General features: G+C 37.7%; 1 protein-coding gene across 1 annotated transcript in view; it reads left to right on the top strand.

Moving 5' to 3' along the window:
• LOC134742326 (CAP-Gly domain-containing linker protein 1) overlaps positions 1–19,956 on the top strand; it is a 63,597-nt gene that overhangs the window by 20,687 nt on the left and 22,954 nt on the right. The window contains exons 2-5 of the mRNA XM_063675375.1: positions 16,712–16,771; positions 16,966–17,040; positions 17,822–17,911; positions 19,724–19,876. Of these exons, the coding sequence (XP_063531445.1) occupies positions 16,712–16,771; positions 16,966–17,040; positions 17,822–17,911; positions 19,724–19,876 (378 nt within the window). The remainder of the gene's footprint in view (positions 1–16,711; positions 16,772–16,965; positions 17,041–17,821; positions 17,912–19,723; positions 19,877–19,956) is intronic.

Below are 19,956 nucleotides of genomic sequence, written 5' to 3'. Positions count from 1 at the left end.
CTGGTGAAGTACCTATGTTTCATGTTTTAAATATGTCAAATGTACCTATTATTGTTGTCGTCTTTTGCCAATATTACAATCTTATGAAATAAAACTATGAAAACGGATTATATCGCGTATATTGAATTTATAATACATCCCGACGTTTCGAACTCTTTACAGCGTTCGTGGTCAACGGGTGACTGTCACCGTAATCCGTTTTCATAGTTTTATTTCATGAGTAACTATCGCGGTAACCGAAGACAATATTATTACAATCTTATGTAAAAAAACATTATAATCCAGTAGATACCTAATACCTTTTTTTTTTCTTTTAACGTCTGACACGCAAATCCAGAAGATCAGATACACGCAAATACAGTTATAGAAATCAAGTGTGGTAGGACTTGCTCACAGCTCCCAATGTTGATGACTTTAGTGAGGAACCTCTAGCATGTCAGGTAGCTCTACAAAATAATCATATTTCGAACGACTCACACTATGAAGAACACAAATCTAGAAAACGTCAGATATACAAAACAAGATAAATTGACAACATTACGTCGGGACGGACACAAGAGATTATGTCGAAATGGTAGGAGCAAATTCAGGGATGTGTAAGAAAAATAATCACCAAACAGCTCATACAAGTAACGTAAACCCAGAATACGTCAGACATACTAATCAAGATAAATAGGGAACATTACGTAGGAACGGACACATTATGTCGTAATGGTAGGACTAGATCCAGGGCCTGTGTTAATGATGTAGCATGTCAGTCGGCAATTGTGCTAATGAAGAGTGAATACTCAGTGCGCTACAGAGCCTAACTCGCGAGTTAAATGGGGCTGATGAAATTATATTACACAGGCACATTACAGTACAAATACGTATGCCATATCATATACTTCATGTGCCATATCTATATATCTTAGACGCGACATTGTGTTCCTGTTTCCGTCATGCGAATTCGTTTTCTAATCCATAAGTTTACGTTCCTTAAAGCATGTAGTCATTAATGTTTGATAACATATTAGTATGTATTGTAGAAAGGCAATTGTAAATCTGTGTTAAGATTAAAATGTAAAATAGTTTGACAATATTGATTAATAAAGTGAAAACTATATAATCGCTAGGTCTTAGATATTATTTTAAGATTGATCATAGTAAGAATGACGTTGTAATACCATACACAATGAATACAATGATAAATGTATACAACAATTACGCCCCTAAAGCCTATCAACATAATAAATAACTTGAAAATACTTGACAGGTCTTGAACCTCATCTCAGAGCAAGGCAATATTTAAGTTAGACCTAAAACAAATAAAAGAAATTAAATTCACGCCACACATTACCTTTTTGAATACGAGACGGCTCGGAAAGATTTAGACTGAAGAATGTAAGATAACTAAGATGTTAATGACAGCTATCTATTAGAGCACACCAAAAAATAACACTGTTGTTTCATTTAGCTGGCATAATTTTCTCATAATCTCAAATCGTAGAGCAACTCAAATGGAGTTGTAAGTAACATAATAAAAACTGCGGTTAGTAAAAAGTAGGTAGTGCCAACTTATAAATAAGAATTGTGATCTCAACTATACCTAGCGAGAATACTGCTCTGAATTCGATGAATCGTAATGCGGTGCCGTTCTAGAAGTTTTATTAAAATATTGTATACTGAGTCAAAATAAATTGAAACAAAACAAACTGCTATAGTTTGCATTCCGTCTAAGTTTTATGACTTCATTTAAGTCGTTAAGTAAGCGTTATGTAACAGTTACGAATGTTTCATTAAGTCGCGCCTGTAGTTTTTGTGTAGGCCCCTTGAGCCACCCTCGTCCGACCTTGTCCTTGTTCTTTGAACGCCCTATATACGCTTATATTTCGTCTATTATCTACAGAACTTTTTACTATATACAAGCTTATATTATCTTACATTAAAAGCTATTCAATATGCATTTCATCTAAGAATAAACTTAATTCGTGCGCTGGTCGTCGACATTAGTTTTCCGAGCCCTCGTTGATTGTGAGATGTTCACCGTGACCTCTGGGCCACTACACCTATAATCATTCTGTCACGTAGCTTTTCAACTAGTCGGTGCCTCAACAGTAGCAATTTACAACGCACCTAGCCTTGTTTGGACACCGGCATGGCATGCCACGTTGCAACCGTACCTGCATCCTGACCTTAGGACCCATATAACAAGCAAATAATAAATAAATATTCCACTTTAATGATCCCGCGGCATTCCTGCAATCGTGTAAAATTATCTTCGCAAGCAATTTATTCCCAGTCTTAACTATTGTTAGGCTAATTTAAGTAAACTGTGTGGATATTGTCGACGTTTCTATTTACTATAATCCTACTGGCAGTTACGTAATTTCATGTGTCTTTATGATTTCCAATGCCTCTAGCGTGACACACGTCATGATTGTCGCGTGCAGCACCTACCTTTTGATTGAATTGTAGTACCTATGCAATGCAATGCAACACATTACCTGTAATCTCACTGTTTTTTAAAGTTCATTTTTTTTTAAACGGATGAACATCGTTAAAGTCACTGCATCCTCTTAACTCCTTTCCGGAGACATTCTGTCATGTTGACGTCTCAAAATAAGACCGTTCAGGCGCGACAAGGGACTTCCCGTGTCTTATCCTTATCTGAGCCGATGTTTGCGTGAAAATTGCTCAATTACCCGGTCGCCGTGGCATTGTTCTCTGTCAACCGTAACCAAACTGCAGAACAGGTATCGCGACAACGTGACTACCATGCGCGATGCCGTCCATCCTATTAAATCCACCATTTTAATTGTAATTTAATAGCTGCATCTATTGTTTTTGTCACCACTAATCAATATCCACAGATCACCTTGAACCAGGGTTTTGATTTCACACCGATATCGACTCTTCTCGAGCGTATCGGACCGAGCCGAACGTGTCGGTGATCCTTGGTCATATCGATTTACACGCAAAATTAAAATGTGATTAAAATTAATTATGAAATTGAGTTGTAAGCTTGTGCGGGTCCATGTGAGCGAGCAAGATGACCACTGCATCATCACGCCCACGACGCCGCGTCGGTACGCACATGATAAATGGCATCCGAGTGATCCGCGAGCGACATTTATCTAATGCGTTACAGTGGAATGTTTTACTCTAATAGTTAATTTTATTGCTATAATCCATAATTATATACTCAATAAAAATAGGCCAAGACTCGGAAAAAACAATGAGTCGATGTAACTAAGCGATCAGATCAGCTTCCGATCATTATATTTAGAACTGTTTTTACAGTATTTTACACATTTTGTTCGTAGGCGTTTTATTGTTCATGCTTCATATTGTGAAAAAAAAAACAATGGATGGATTTAACCGAAAGTTATTTGCTGATTGTAATTACTTTCACTTCGTATGTAACTTCCTATATTTTTTAATAATTGTAACTTCGCGTAATACCACCGTAACACCTTTTGTAGGTATGTTTCTAGAAGGTGAATCTGATAACTGTTGTGTAATATATGATTCTCCAGAACTATTGCATTGAAGTTCGGGCGATTTTCCGCAACTCGACGACTGGTGCCTATTTTGCGTTAAAGGGTGGGGGGGGGGGGGGGCTAGTCCTGCCAGCCCAGCTCCTCGAGGAATCCTATCAAACCCTTGATGTTGAGTAGGATCTCGGGGAGGTCTCTCGGAGTTCCGAGATGTTTTGCCCTGTACGGGGCCACTCCGCTGCATTCCAACACCACGCGAGAGGCTGTTTCTTCTGTCTCCATGCATGCTCTGCATAGGGGACTGTCTGTGACACCTGTTATATAAAGATGTTTGTTAAATAGTCCATGACCTGTTATGACACTGCTTAACATGCTCAGTCGGGTCTTCCCTAGTACCCTTGTGAGCTTTCCGTTGATGCCAGGCATGGCTTGTTTGGCCTGTCTGCATCCTGTGTGGTTTAGCCAATGTTCTGTGTGTAGTTTCCCTGTACGTACGTTTCCAGAACTATTTAAACAAAGTTTAAATTACTTTAGCGATCGTGATAATATATATGTTTTGTCCGTGAATACTCTAGGTCGTTTCCGTCATTCTACAAATCCATCCTTCCTCATAAACAGTATTAAGATCGTTATCAAATCCCAGTCACGTACCGATAATCCTTCGCAGTGGGAAGTCGCTAGCTTCCACCTTTCCTTATGCTCAATACCCTGAGGTATTACCTATAGTGCCTATACCACAACGCCTTTGAAAACTCGGAACCTCTGGTTCATCCAACCATTATGTTTTTTCCTTTTGTCACGACGAAGAATAATGCAAGGCTCAGACGAAACCAGTTTTTTGTCGCATACGAACAATAACAATTTGCCTTACAAAATAGTGTGATGTATGTATGTATGTATTTTCGGTTGACAAAGCTCCTTTTGCGTACGATGCCTGCTACTGTTCACGTCGAAGTTTTTATTTATTCACCTATTGTTCGTTGTTTTATTGTTAATGCATTTTAAGGCGATAACTTACACAAATAATAGCATGTTCCATGTACCAATAACGGATACATACTTACATCAATATGGATTTATTACTAACATCACCAGATCCACTATAATATAACTATTTATATGCTAATGGTTAAATTAAATCCTTTGTCAACTTGTCTTGTGATTCTTCATTATTTTTGCTATTCAAATTGTTGTCTTGCCTAACATATCAATATCATACATAAAAAATAGGTACGTATAATGACAATTTTCACTCCACAACCGCACAAATTAAATTTCCACTCGCGAATGTTATTTTATATAAAAATACGGTTTGCGAAATAGGCTGGGCCGTTGGAACCGGAAACATTTGGTACTTTCCCCGGGCACCGTCCCGTCTACACTCAACCTACTTTATTACCAAGCCTCCCTTTTGACTGCTCAATAGGAAAAAGGCTATGTTTAGCTTACACAACGCAATCCATGTTCAACTTTTGCCCACGTCATGTTCCCTGAACCTATAGTAATCTAGTAATTTCGATTACTGCCGAGAGCTTTCATTTTGTAATCTGCCTTTCTAAAGCTAAGCTTTAACCGATAATAACAGTACACTTGATTGCGTTATCTAGCTGGATTTATAGCGCCTCCATATCTCCATGAGTCAATTTATCTAGGTTCATAAGGGAAATTGAGTAATCACAAACTTCGTTAAAGCCGAAATAGGACATCGTCAAAGAGAATAGAGTGTATAGAGAGTTATTGTCATAGTAAATTTTGTAGTACTGTGACTACAAAATTTACACCATCACTGCCATCTACCGACACAGGATTAAAATAAAAGTGTTTTTCTTTTTTTAATATGATAAAATTTATATAGCTTATATGGATAAATGATTATTATTTTATTTTTTTCTAGAACGCCATATGACTGACTCATATTTTTTCACTGATATGTGTCAAAATTGTTAAATATCAAACGGTGTCGCCAAGTCCATCTACACGGGTATAGGCCAAAGGTGTGGCGCCATCTATTTGAGCAAATTTTTTTCTTGATTTCCGAGGCACGTTTTTTTCTTAGACTTTACTTATCTTATACGGAGTTACATATATCTTTGACATCGTGATAACCGCACTTGATAGAGAGATTACATGTGATTTTATCAGTTACGCATACTTTTCATCGTTAATAATCCGAGTTCATTCATTAAGCGGGAGATGCAGAGGCGTGGACTCTTAAATAATTCCATCGACGGCAGCGGTTTAACGTACGCGTTCACCTTAACATTAATAAACAGTCATTTAGGTTCAGTGCCGCCCCCGTAAATTTCATGTATTTTATTTTCCATACAAATCCACTTATTAATAACTACTTATAGACGTGACAGTGTTGAGAATTGAATCCTATATATAAAAATTACATTAGCGTCTCACGCAAATACTGTTGTGCGCAGTATTTGCTTATCTGCTATTTCATCCAAAAATGTTTATTTAATGAGGACTAAATCAAGGATAATCTTTATAATGTTGTCAAACTTTTATGTAATCGAGTCAATCGAGTGTGTATTGGACGCGTAGGCGTCAGGTGCTACAGTGTAAATTGCTTTATTGACCGCTTACGTCAGTGTTAGTTTACATCGCAAGTTCAAGGCGACGTCAGCTTGGGAAACTCCACGATCGCAAGCTAAACATTTGTGTTGCAGATTTCTAGAATATGTCTAAGAAGAAATTTGAATATGTTAATCCTAGAATCTAGCCAGTTAGCGAAGAATGTTCGCGACCGATACGCCTAGAGTGTGGCGTCACCTCAAGTTTTATGTACACAGTTGGTCCGGTACAATTCTAAAATCCCGTGTATGAGCCACGCTGATTCATTCTGTTTACAAAACACGTATGCAAACATACCTCCACCATGATGGATATAAAAACCCAGTTCCGCCCATGACACCATACAAAAACTCGTCACTTAAATTTTGTTAGGCAACAATATTGTTACCTGAAGTTTATGTGCTACCTAGACACTTTCGTAAGCGTATTTTATTAACATTCGTAATCCCTATCTTTCATATAAATTTCGTACATCAGGTATGAAATGTAAACTGTAATGATACCTACGCCTGCAAGCTAGTTATTGGATGCATTTATCATTGCCGCAGATAACCATCTGCACGGTATTTCTGCAACCGAGCCGTGAGAAACAAAGAAGACGGTTGCACGCGCCCAACTGCCTACTTCGTGACTGGTTGCTTCTAACAACCGCGACGAACATTTATCACATTTGATAATGCCACCACGCTTTCCCGTCGCGCTAACGCCTGACACTTAATCAAATCGATGTTACATTTTATTTATCCGTAATGTATTAGCGGCGATTATCTCTATCCGTAATGGATTGTCGTTATGATCTCACTTTAAAGTTGGATGTTATCTGCGCCTATAATGGGGTTTTTATGGCGTTATTTGGCAAGCACTTGTTAGTATGTGTAGAGAGATAATTTTCACGTCTGTAGCTGAGCAAATATTAGGTACCTGTGTGTAGAGCTTTTTATATGAGGATTTGCTTAGTTACTCGTAGTTACTTATCTTTGAAAAAACTGTTGACGGTTACCACAAGTACGGCCGATAGCTTAAATTTTTCAAAGATTACATCATGTAGTACATTTTGTAGAGAGAGACATCTTTAACTTAACCAAAGTGGTTAAAGTGGAATGAATACTTGCTTGTGAATTCTTCTATTGAACAGACCCAACAATTTTCCTAACATTTTGGCGTAGGTATCTCATTATACGCGATATTTATTAAATACCGTATAAGCATCACGCGGAATAAGTCTTATTACTATTCCAATTAATTGTCCCTATTACCATCAGATCGTGCAAATTTATCGTTATGAGAGTAATAAATCACATTAGTATTCCCATGGCAGTTTAATTTCGGATTAAGACGATTCTCGCTGATTTGGCCTTGAGCGTCTCAGCGTCTCTGTACCCGCACCCCGCTCACTGCGATCGTACGTGAATTTCGTCTCGGTGCGGCGACTGCGGCGGAACGAGGTTCAAAGAATAACCTACAGCCCAGAGGCGCGCGGCATTTGGCGCTATACCTCGTATTTGTGTATCTTTTGCAGATATTTTGTTGTTTGAGTATGAGTAGATCATGCGTAAATATATTCCCTTATGCATTATACTTTATTAGTTAATTTGTGTTTTATCTGTTTCTTACAAATAAATACCTAAGTCAAATCGACGGATTAAGATTTATAGCTAAAGCTTGGTATGTACTAAATTGAGGCGTACAGTGCGTTTATTTTATACAGTTTTTTTTAATAATAAATTTTCGTAATAAATAAATATAAATAATGCCATTAATAGTTAACTTATAAAATTAAAGTACCTACTAGCTTCATATCTTCTTCTTCTTCCTGCCCTTATCCCACGTTATGTGGGGTCGGCACAACATGTTTTTCTCTTCCATTCTCCTCTAACTTTCGTCACCTCAGCACTCACTCCTTTCTTTCTCATATCCTCTTTCACACAATCCATCCATCGCTTTTTGGGTCTACCATACGCTCTCCGTCCATCAACATTCATCCCTAACATTCTTTTGCCTATATGGCATTCATCCCTCCTCATCACATGCCCATACCACGCTAACCTACTACTTCTTATCTTCTCCGTTACTGGTGCTACTTTCAAACTTCCCCTAATATACTCATTCTTAATCCGATCCTTTCTCGTCACTCCACACATCCATCTCAACATCCTCATTTCCGCTGCGTGCACTCTTTTTTCATCCATCACTTTCATCGCCCAGCATTCTGATCCATACATTACAACAGGTCTCACGATCGTCCTGTAAATTTTCCCCTTAAGTTTAAGAGGCATTCGTGGATCGCAAGTTGTTCCAGAGACCTGTCGCCATTTTATCCATCCCGCATTTATTCTATTTTTCACGTCTATTTTTACTACTACAAATGTGTTATTTTTCGAATTTCGAAGTTTTCTCAATCATTACGTGGGAATATCATCATTATTAGGGTTCCGTACCTCAAAAGGAAAAAAACGGAACCCTTATAGGATCACTCGTGCGTCTGTCTGTCCGTCTGTCACAGCCTATTTTCTCGGAAACGACTGAACCAATTAAGTTGAAATTTGGTGTATATATGTAAGTATGTGACCCAAAGACGGACATGTAACGTAAACAAATTAATTTTAAACACGGGGGCCAATTTTGGGGGGTAAAAGAGAAAAAAAAAGTTTTTCAAACTATATCGTGTTACATATCAAATGAAAGAGCTCATTGTGAGAATCTCAAATGTATATTTTTTATAATTTTAGGATAAACAGTCAATTCAATTCAATTCAATTCAATATATTCTTTATTCAAATAGGCCTAGCAACAAGCACTTTTAAATTGTTTAGAAGTTATTCACGAAAATAGGCAAAAAATGAGCATTCCCCCTTTATCTCCGAAACTACTGGGTATAAAATTTTGAAAAAAATACACAAAATAGATCTTTACCTACAGATCACAGGAAAACTTATTAGAAATGAGCAGTAAAGCTTGAGTCGGACTTAATTATTTAGTTTTTGATCCAACCCCTACGGGTTTATTAGACATTTCACGCACGTTTCACATAAAAAATAAATTGTTTAATTTGAGTAATGTACGGAATCCTTGGAACGCGACTGACGCACTTGGCCGGTTTTTATTACAAGCGCGCCACAACGAAATCAGCGCTTTGCAATCATTTATTTTTTTAGTGGTTAACGGCTATGTATGATGAACCCCTGTGGACGTCAGCTGCCGCTCCGTTGAAGGGTTGAGGAATGGCAGCCACCGAAACACGCAAAAAAAATTGTTATCGCCTCCCGCTTGATACTGTGTCAGATGATAGTTTAGATGCTATTGTGAATTAAAAAAATGGTCAGCCGGTTGTATCTCGGTGGACCGTCAGCTGGTCACATGAACATGTAAAAAAATCTTTTCAGTCATCGCATCCCATTTTATACTTTGTCAGATGGTAGTTTAGATGATATTGTTAATAAAACAAATCATCGGCCGGTTGTATCGCGGTGGAAAGACCGTCAGCTATTAAAACATTATTGTTAGTTTAAAAATAATTTTAATTGATTTAGCCGTTTAGTAAAAATAACCAAAGTTAGCCGCAAAATGGCCTGTTTTATTATTTTTATTACGGTAAAACTATAAATATCAGGAAATAAGTTTAATTTTATAATTGTTGAAAAATAAATGAAGATTCATATATATTTTTTTCATAATTTTTTGTTTACCCATTTAGAAGACATAATACACCAAGTTGACCCAATGAAATAATTACTGAAATCCAGAAGGAGATACAAATAATAATAAAATAATAAAACGTTTATTAACAGGCAAGGATCACCCATGAAAAATTTACAGACATAACTACAATTACACTATTTAACACTAATTACTACTTAACTAAACCTACAACAAACTTAATAGTAAGTTTTTCCGTAAATAAAAATACGATAGGCCGTTTTGCTAGTTCTTAATCGATTAAAATTATTTTTAAACTACAAAAACAATATTTTTTAACAGGTACTATTCATACATACAACGTAATAGGTAATAGGTAGCTTATGTTAAATCAATTATTTATTGTTTCGAGATGGAATGGAACATTATTCAAAACGTAAAACTTGAATGACATTATAATATGTCGGTTAGAAAACATTTATTTATTTATTTCAAATGAAGTTTTCTCAAACATACGTATGTTATAGTATAATATATACGGATATTATCATTACATTCATTGTAATAGACCGCAAAATAACGTGATGCGCTCGCTAAGTCGCTAATGCGCGTCGCAACCAAATCAGCGCTCTGCAGTTATTTATTCTTTGGCCACAATAACTCCGATATTATAGCACTTTGCTTGTGCATAAGCAAACATAGTGCAAGGAAGGCACGGAGCGACAAGCGACACAGCCTCCTCATCTCAAAGCTGGCACACGACTGCCGGCCACGCCATTTTCAGGCTGCATACGCATGAAATGTGGAAAAACGTTCGATTTCTTAAGAAAATATTTTTTGATTAAGAAAAGCTATGTTGGATTTGTAGAACCTGTTAAAACATTTTTGTTAGTTTAAAAATAATATTAATCGATTAAGCCGTTTAGAAGTTATAAGCAAAGTTAGCCGCAAAACGGCCTGTCGTGTTATTTTTTTTTCGGTGAAACTACAAATTTCAGAAAAAAAGTCAAATGTTGAGATTGTTGTCCATAGAGTGAAGATGCATATATATTTTTTTCATAATTTTTGGTTGACTCATTTAGAAGTTATAAGCTCTAAAAAGAGACAGTTTTTGGCCAAAAACTGCGCGAAGCGCCTTAATTATCGCAGGTGTGGAGAGTAGTTGCGATGCATGGCGCGGTCTCATTACTACCCATTATCGTAGGGGCAGACGTGAGCCGCCTGCCGAACGCTTTCGTGCCTTAAACGGGCTAAAGGCCTGCCCCGTCAATCATACCGCATCCTGAGCCAATTAATCGGACCATTAGATCATTTATTCATAATCATAATTCTTTATTTGTCAGAATACAGTAACATAATGTCTTAAATTAATATAAACAATCCTTGTATTCAGCATTATTCACTCATATATTGTTTCATTGTCACTGCGTTCACCAGATAGCTAATGTTCATCCGTGAAATAGCCTAGTTCTACATTGCGCTTTCCGCGCAGGTTGCATTAACTTCCAATCAACTTTCACGGGACATCAGTATCCAAATACCTAACCCCCGGGAGCATGGTGCATTGAATACTGTTTCGTTTAGAAATCCTTTATTATATAACCCTCCATTTTGTTTTGCGCAAGCTTCGAGACGAGAGAATTACTTAATATTAATTGTATAAAGAGATGACAGGACGCTACTTCTTTTGTTGCTATTTATTTATGCTTCGCGAAAACCTATAAATTAATGCTGCGGACGCAAGAGGCTGTAAATCTTGTAACAGAGCATGGAGGGCACATGAAATTCGATTCCGAACTTGCAAACAATGTTTAATTTTCAGCTTCACATGAGGCCGTTGCAAGACCTTTCGATTTATGAAATTGCTTTTTGTTTAATACATCCAAATTTGGTGCTCAATTATCGTCTTTCTGTTTACGCGTACATTGAGCTCCGAACTGCATTGTCTCCATATGGTGTAGGTGAGTCACTCTTATCAGGCCTACGAGTACGCAACCTTAGGTTGTCACATGTTCCTCAATAAATATTTCAATTATGATAATGGCTCGATAAACGATTGCCTGAAATGCGGTATGAATCACCAATGTTTATTTATATGACCTGAATGTATCTTGTTTTTCATCTGTCGCAGCGGGGCGCCGTTCCCGTTCGGCTGGATCGCGGTAGTACGATAGGCGCCAACTCGGTCGGAGCGGAGTATTTTTGCTACTGAACTTTTTATGCTCTTATTATTAGAAAAAGAACTATATTCATCTTGCTTCCATGTCCAAAGTACACAGGCACGACATTTGCTAAACCTTGGAAATTTCTAAACATGGGATTGGTCGACCATTTCAGCAGATGAAAGTACATAATTTCGTTACTGGCTTAGGTATAGCTAGGTAGGTAAACTATATATTCATGTCCTGTCAAAGTAGGTACACATGTGTAACACGCGCTTACTAAATACAAGTAACGAAAACAGTCGCCTCCAAATGTCACGCTTAATCTGTTTAATTTGAAGTGATTGGTGGAAAATCTGTGAATGAAATTGGCTTCACGTGGTCGAGCAGCTGGTCAAGTAATTGGCATCAAGAATTGTAGCTGTTCCACAAAGCGTATGTCGCATCAGTTACGTGAGAGCAGGCCGCGAAATTGTCCTCAATTGACGAATTAGATCATTCGCCGTATGACCCTACTAGATATATTATAATTGCAGGATAGCTTCAGTATAAGTACAGCTGTTGTTGCACGCAAATAATAATCTGCTTCAGGAAAAATTGTCAAAATGATTTCATACGTTGATGTTTTGCAAAACAACACCTCATTAGCATACAACTCGCTCACAAAAACTTGAACTTGACCACAAAACACAATGTCATTCCCCGACTCTTGTCTTCAAGCATGGTCTGTGCTCAAGTTGTTTGGTACGTCTCGCTCTTCAGGCGCTAACTAAGTCGACAATTAATGTAAGTTCTTTTATAGCAGTTACATCATTTCTGCGAACGGAGATGTTCGCATGAAATTGACATCATATCATCATATTAGCATGTTGTTGTTATGTACCTCATACATAGTTAATAATATACGAACCATATTTTCCGCCGCAGTCATTTTTAATGATAGCCGCTGGGTGTTCATCTTTTGTTTTGTGGACTCGGCTAAACTATAGGCGTCTATTTCTTTGTGGCCATAAAAATATATATATGTAGCATTTGTTATGTTCTTGTGGAGGGTGGGAAGTATTCGGAACTAGAGTAGGTCACCCACGCGCTACGAGAAGACAAGAGCACGAACTAGCGTGGGATTCGCCACGTTGTTTCGTTGTGTCACCTGCCATCACACACGTTATGGTCATTATATTTTTATCATCACGTGAATCATTGTTCTCATTAAATTGTATAACATAAACATCCAAAAAGCCCGCTGATCTTAATATATTTCAGTCAATTTGTCGTCTTGATATCCGACACGAAAACCCGTCCCGAAGTAGCCAGCCAGCCAGCCAGTATCACGACGAATGTCTTTTTACCATGACAATAGCAGACCGACGTTTATCAGACAGACGTGTAATAACGCGTTTTTGTTATGATAATCTTGTCAATTTAATTTAATAGCGGAGGTAGGTATAATTGGCTGTTATTGAGTGGTGCGGAAGTCTTCAGTATTCTGAAGTTTACTATTAAGTAATAGCATGTACGGTTGTGTGAAAATTTGCAGCTGCGCACTGCACTTTTCAATTCTAGGAATATAAACGTGCCTATGCTATTATTGGATGGCAAGGCGACCTGACTATGTTATTTATTAACTGCGACAATGATATACAAGGTGTTCACGAGGAAACAGAAAGATTTTAACCACGCTTTTCTGAGGCCAAAAGAAGGAAATAATGTAATAAGTTTAGGTCAAATTCGCAAAAAATAATTTTTTTTTTGTTTTTTTTTTTTTCGATTTTTCAGGTGTATTTGTACATAAAAAGTAAATATTATTGGTAAACTTGTCACTTAAAATGGACTTTTACTTTTTTTTTCGTAAAACGTAGTTTTTACAAAGTATGTCACTTTTTGACATCTATCAGTAAGGTTACTTAGACTACGTCCCACAGTGGCAACATCGACATCAAAAATGCGTTTTGCACTATGTAACAATAAAAACTTGTTTTTTTTTTAAACTGGTATTAACTCTGAAACTAGGCAAATTACAGAAAAGTTTATAGGACATATTAGTCATTAAATATGATCAGGAATACGCTGTTAAAATTATTCGGTTTCCTCATGTTACACCGTGTATTGTATTATTTAAAGGCTTCTAATTCAATCATCATCAGTCTCCATTTGCAGTGTCGAAAGGTGAGAATAGTTCAAAACTACTCATAAAAATCCTCAGTATCCTTGTATCTCGGATCTCGGTATACATAATAGTCTGTTATTTTTAAGTATAGATAGTCAGACAATGATTACAATGTCGTGTTCCCTGTTATTATCAATTTAGCTTTTATAGCTTTGATACGCAATTATCTGTTTGCAATTGCTACGCAGTGTGTAATACCTAGGCAGGGTAGGCATTTAATTGACTCTTGTCGATAGCAAAGTGATTGTGACTGATTCACTTTTATTAATAACTACAAGGAAATTCAAGCTTCCTAATGCGTAATCTTTTGTTATATTTGTTTGGAAATGTATGATATTTAACTGCTGTGTTAATTATATAAGGATTCTAAGGTGAAAATGTTTGGTATGTGCTCATAAATAATCATTAACTATAACTACTTTCAATCATTGTCACCATGTTGAGCACTTGTCTTCTTGTATTGGAGATAATTCGCCCCTTGATCTCCTCTACTCTTACATGTCCGACTCTCTTCCTCACACCCGCATGCTCTCGTTAACAGCATCGAACTGGTCATATGCGGTTAGATTAGGTTAGGCCATTCGAGGCATCAATTTCATCAACATTTGGCTCCATCAGATAATATCTTACATGTGTTATCGCCATAGACAACTATATGGACTTTTGAAATAATAGGTACGTCTCTTTGTGGTAATTCACACGTAGTTTGAATATGCAAATTACTTTGGTTTAAGTGCGTCATTCCATCTTAGGTGAGAAACATACCTACAAATAGTTAATCTACGTACAGATAGAGATGCTGCAATTTGTAATGCTACTTATTTGACATGTGCGTATAGAATAATAACAGAATGAGAGTGAAATGAAAACCCGTCGTTAGATCCAGTTAGCCTTTCTAGTGCAGTTTCCGCGTAGGTACCTTCCGGGCGTAGGGCCCGCGATGAGCCAAGATAATTATGATTAGCGTGCCCACGCGCAGCTGCAAGGCCGGTGTCGCTGCGCAGTTGTGATTTGTGATTAACTGGGCTCAGTGCCGGACACGCGATTCGACCCGCCGGCCGGCTCCTCGGGCACTCTAGCCTCACTCTGATCAGTGATCATCTCCACCAGACTTGTGAGTGAAGCCAGTCTCATCAGTTCATCTCTTCTCATATTCACATTTCACATAAAACAAAAGGCAATCGGCTGTTTAAATGAAGCTTTTAGGGTTTTAACCGCTGGATCTGTATTATTGAAGAATATTCTTTTAAATATCATGAAGGGACCACCCTATATACAGTCTAAGTTTCAAATTATACATTTGACTTTATGAAAGTGCGATTATTTTAATTGGAGACACGTGGTTTTAATCCTAGATATTTAAGTTTTACTATACCGCCATAAATTAAAGGTATCTTGATAATTATACGGATTTACCTTACCTCAGTCAATAGTGCGAAATAGATAATGATTAATAAATTCATTCCGCGTTCCATCTGCCATAAACGATTTACCGCCAATAATACCTTAATTAACTATTAAATTAATAGCGACGCAATACATATATCGACATGGATCATGTCTAATTCAAAACAAGTTTTTAGCAAATTAATAATGTTTTATCTTATCACGCATTATTTACAATCAACAGCTATGAATCAAGGCAAGCCGTTCTGTGCCTTCACGATATCTAAACACTACATCGGAGAGATCTATAGTGTATGAACTAGATATTCGTAATATTGGACTAGATTTTGCGGTTTCAGTGTAATGAAGGAGAACTAATCGGATACCATAATAGTCCCAAGAATAAACAGACACCAAGTTATGGCTTTATCACCCACTATAATTTGCCACGAATCGTGAGGGTTACCAACTATTTAATCCCAAAGGTGCTGTTGAAATACCAGATTCTTTAATAAAATGTCTGATAGACTCTAGGGGGCCTGAAGTCTGTATTTTTATATATCCTCCTCAACTTTTGACAGAGTGGTCGTGGTTATATGATGAAACATATTTATTGTGGACAATGCAACCTTCGCAATGCGCCTCCACTTGCCACGTGATACCAAAAAACATTGTATTAAAATGTAGCTTACTTACTTGACTTCATGTTTAATTCTCAAATATTGTAAACAGTTTTTCAATTAACGATCAAAAGGTGATCTAAAAATGTGATATGTTCGGAAAATTCCTTACCTCATTGATAACCCTATAAGTGTGTGCCTACTCATTCGTGTCCGTGTGCCAGCTGTGCTGTGGCTCGTGCCACCGCTACGCTATTCACTAAAGACACACGTGTCACTAAACACCAATGATATTAAGCCCTTTATAGGCTAGCCCAGCGAGGTAGGCAGTGGGTGTCTCTCACACCTACCTCAATCCTTACTATATGATTTTATCGAACTCTGCCCAATATGAATTGCAAACAACCATGTATCATGACAGAGCCTTACATTTTGTACGCGTCAATGCCTTCATTTTATTTTATAGTCACGGAAAGCAATGCTTTATACGTATAACTTGAACCTTCATGATCATAACTTTGATACTAAGTTGAAAAGTGACAAACTCTTGCTTTCCTCGACAATTTGTTACTAGTTATCTGTCTGACATTGAAGTTTAAAATACATTTTTTATCGTTTTTCCTTAAGCATGTTTATTGTTTTATCATTAGGCTTTACGTGTTGTTTTTGTTGTCATAGACGGCAGCTCCGACGCTGTGAGGAAGCTCAGCGACGACTTATCTCGAAAACATTTATCAGGTGAGTAAAACCTCATTTCACGCTCGAACTCTATAGAGTGATTTCAAAATCTAAGATGGCATGAGAGCACAGCATGCTACATGCTTTGAAATGGACGTTTGGCACGCACATCTATCACTCAATCACTGTATATTGTAAATAATTTTAAATTTCACTTGTTCATAATGATGTCACGCTTTTATTTATATCTGAAGACCTCATAGAAGCCGAGGAGGACGAGGTGTCCAGCAGTCTGCCCGACAGACCGCGCTCGCATCGCAAGGCATCTAGTAAGTCCTATTCCTTCGTAGACGCACTTGTGATAAGGTGGAGGGTAGAGAGCTCTGTATTCATGTCATCAGACGGTGATGGAATCTTTTGAGGTGTAGGTTTAAATGTTTGTCCATAACGCTCGATTATTTGGACTAACTAAAGATGTAACCCATTATTTTTTCTCACCAAGGCGCGGTGCGATCGCAGTTCGATTGTTTATAAACAACACAATCAATTGCTAACACTATGTCACACAATAAACAAACCCGCGTTGACAAGACGAGTCGCCCGCCCACGACCCCCATTAAATCTTACCGTCGCAATTAACAGCATTGTCTATTGCCAAACTGTAACGCTGATTGTTTTGCTCTTTTTACAAGCGCCACGGCTGTCGGTCATAATCGTTCGACACAATGACTATGTCAGTGACGAAGTCAGTCTTCTATATGACAAGGCTGTTCAATCTTTGTAACACGAGTAATACCTAATACCTGACAAAAAAAACATACTGCGCGTGTAAATTCTCATAACAGACAGGTTAAGCAATGCATGAATAGACTATTAAAAATATACAGCTAAAATTACCAAGGTAACCTCTAGATTAAATCAACGAAAGACTAATTTACTAATCTATAATTTTAGACACATTTTTCAATTCCATTCAAACAATATTCTATAGAAAAATACAGTTTCATAACTAAAATTCTCACATTACCGTTTTTCGAATGCACCCATTGTGTCGTGAGTTCCACTCGTGTGTGTTGTGTAGCTAATGGTTGTGTGTGTGTCGCTTGGTAGCCAGCAGCACGTACAGCGTCACGTCGATGGACGCGCTGTGGGAGAAGCACCCGCGGCGCCTCAGCGAGGCCGGCCTGCGCAGGTCCTCAGGTAAAAGCACTTCACTACATTCACAAACTCAAGTTCCACTATAAAATCGATTTTATGATTATATCAGTTAGTCAGTCATTAGGGGCTACTGGCATAAAATGCAATAAACACTTAACTACTTAGTAAAATATTCTTGATTTTAGCAAATCGTTTTTCTTTCCACATAGATTTGCATTTTGATTAGGACATTTATTATAGGAAACATGTCTTTTTAGCATGTGTTTGTGAAATACCCAGTAAGCTAATTGTTTGTCGACAAACTTGTGTTAAATAATAGTATGTATATCCACAGTCAAAGTAGCGTAGGCCCAGACCCTTCATATTAGTCGATGACCATAAACAGACCTCCTTCATTAGGACTTATTGTTAGCAACTGCATTAATCACCTCCTATTAAAGTGTCTCTTGTAATAAATCATATTTTATTGGAAACGTATTTTATCGTGGGACTTGATGCTGAACAATTTTTTTATTACAAATTGCAATGCAAGCTACGCACGCTCGATAGCCACATACTCGTCATTATAGATGTTCCTAGTATTCATCGGTGATTATGATCAATTTGCTTGCAATGTTGTGGTGTTATAGTGTTATGCAATGTTCAGTTATGATATGTAGCGATGCGATGCTCTGTCAGTAGTGTGGCGTCCTAAGTAAAATATTTGTTTAGTGAAGCCTGATTATCTAAGTATGCTTATTTGACTTATTCAGTGAGGCGATTAGAACCAAAAATTCTTTAATAGACCGCGGGCCAGGAACAGATTTCCATGACCAATCGCCTCCCGGGCGAAAACTCGTATAGTGGTTAACGGCTATGTATGATGAAGCCTCGTGCACGTCAGCTGCCGCTCCGTTGGTGGGTTGAGGAATGGCATCATACATAGCCGTTAACCGCTATACGAGTTTTCGCCCGGGAGGCGATGACTGACGAAATTTGCGCCTGGCTCGCGGTCTATAACATACACGAACCGCGACTCGCACAAATGTAGAAGTCTTGGAAATTCCATAGATCGATTCAGTACCAAGAACATAGTTTGAATAAGTGAATGAAATTGTTTGTGTTACTTATTATTTTTACAGGTTAATACATTTCAAAACTGAAAGCACCATCTTTTGTGAATCGACCTGTACCTATAGTCCTATACCAACTCTAATACTTTTTTAATATACAATCGGTAATCGAGTTCCAAGGACGCCACACGACGCCTATTCCTTCCAGTTATTTATTACTGTAATATACTATACCTATTACACTTCATATTTTTCAAGTCAACTGCAGTTTGTTGAATGCAATATGAATGAAGCGAAAGCCCACACATGGCGTGCATACAAGAATGCAAATCGACCCCGGTGACCGTTGCACTTGCACGTATACGCCCAAGATTATTCTAATCGTGTGCACATCATAAACCTGCCCATAAATGGGTCAAGCCTTTTATTTAAACGGTGCGCATTTTCAACTTAATGAGATGCTTAAAACTTTCTTCCGGTATTAAATTATTAAAACTAGGTATTCTTGCGAGAACGTTCAAAAGGTTTATATTTACCGTCGTAATATCGTTAGTTTGAGCGCCTTATACGATGTCACATATCGAATATTACCTATATGCCTATAATCTGAAGCCTTTTTAGAACAAAAACTACCTACTGATACGTCCTAAGTGTTAAAATGTTATTTTTCCACAAAATGTTTTGTGTCTGTTCATAACACAAAAATTATCAATAAAAAAGTTGACAATCGTATCAGGCGGCCGGACATTATTTCGATACTGACACCTTACAAAAAACATAAGCATGTGTTTTGACTTTGCAGACCACAGTGTTGTTCTAACGGAGGACACTGACAGCTTCATTATCGGCGAGCGCGTGTGGGTGGGCGGCACCAAGCCTGGCCAGATCGCGTACATCGGAGAGACTCAGTTCGCGCCCGGCGACTGGGCGGGAATCGTGCTCGACGATGCCATCGGTAAGATCATGACATAGACCACAGTGTCTCGGAGGATATTTGACCAATTAGCCTCATCTGTTATTTTGATACATTATTTT

The sequence above is a fragment of the Cydia strobilella genome, chromosome 6 (assembly GCF_947568885.1).
Source record: "Cydia strobilella chromosome 6, ilCydStro3.1, whole genome shotgun sequence".
Classification (NCBI taxonomy): domain Eukaryota; kingdom Metazoa; phylum Arthropoda; class Insecta; order Lepidoptera; family Tortricidae; genus Cydia; species Cydia strobilella.
Note: the sequence above shows the minus strand (reverse complement) of the source record. Positions and strands in the feature narration are given on the sequence as shown.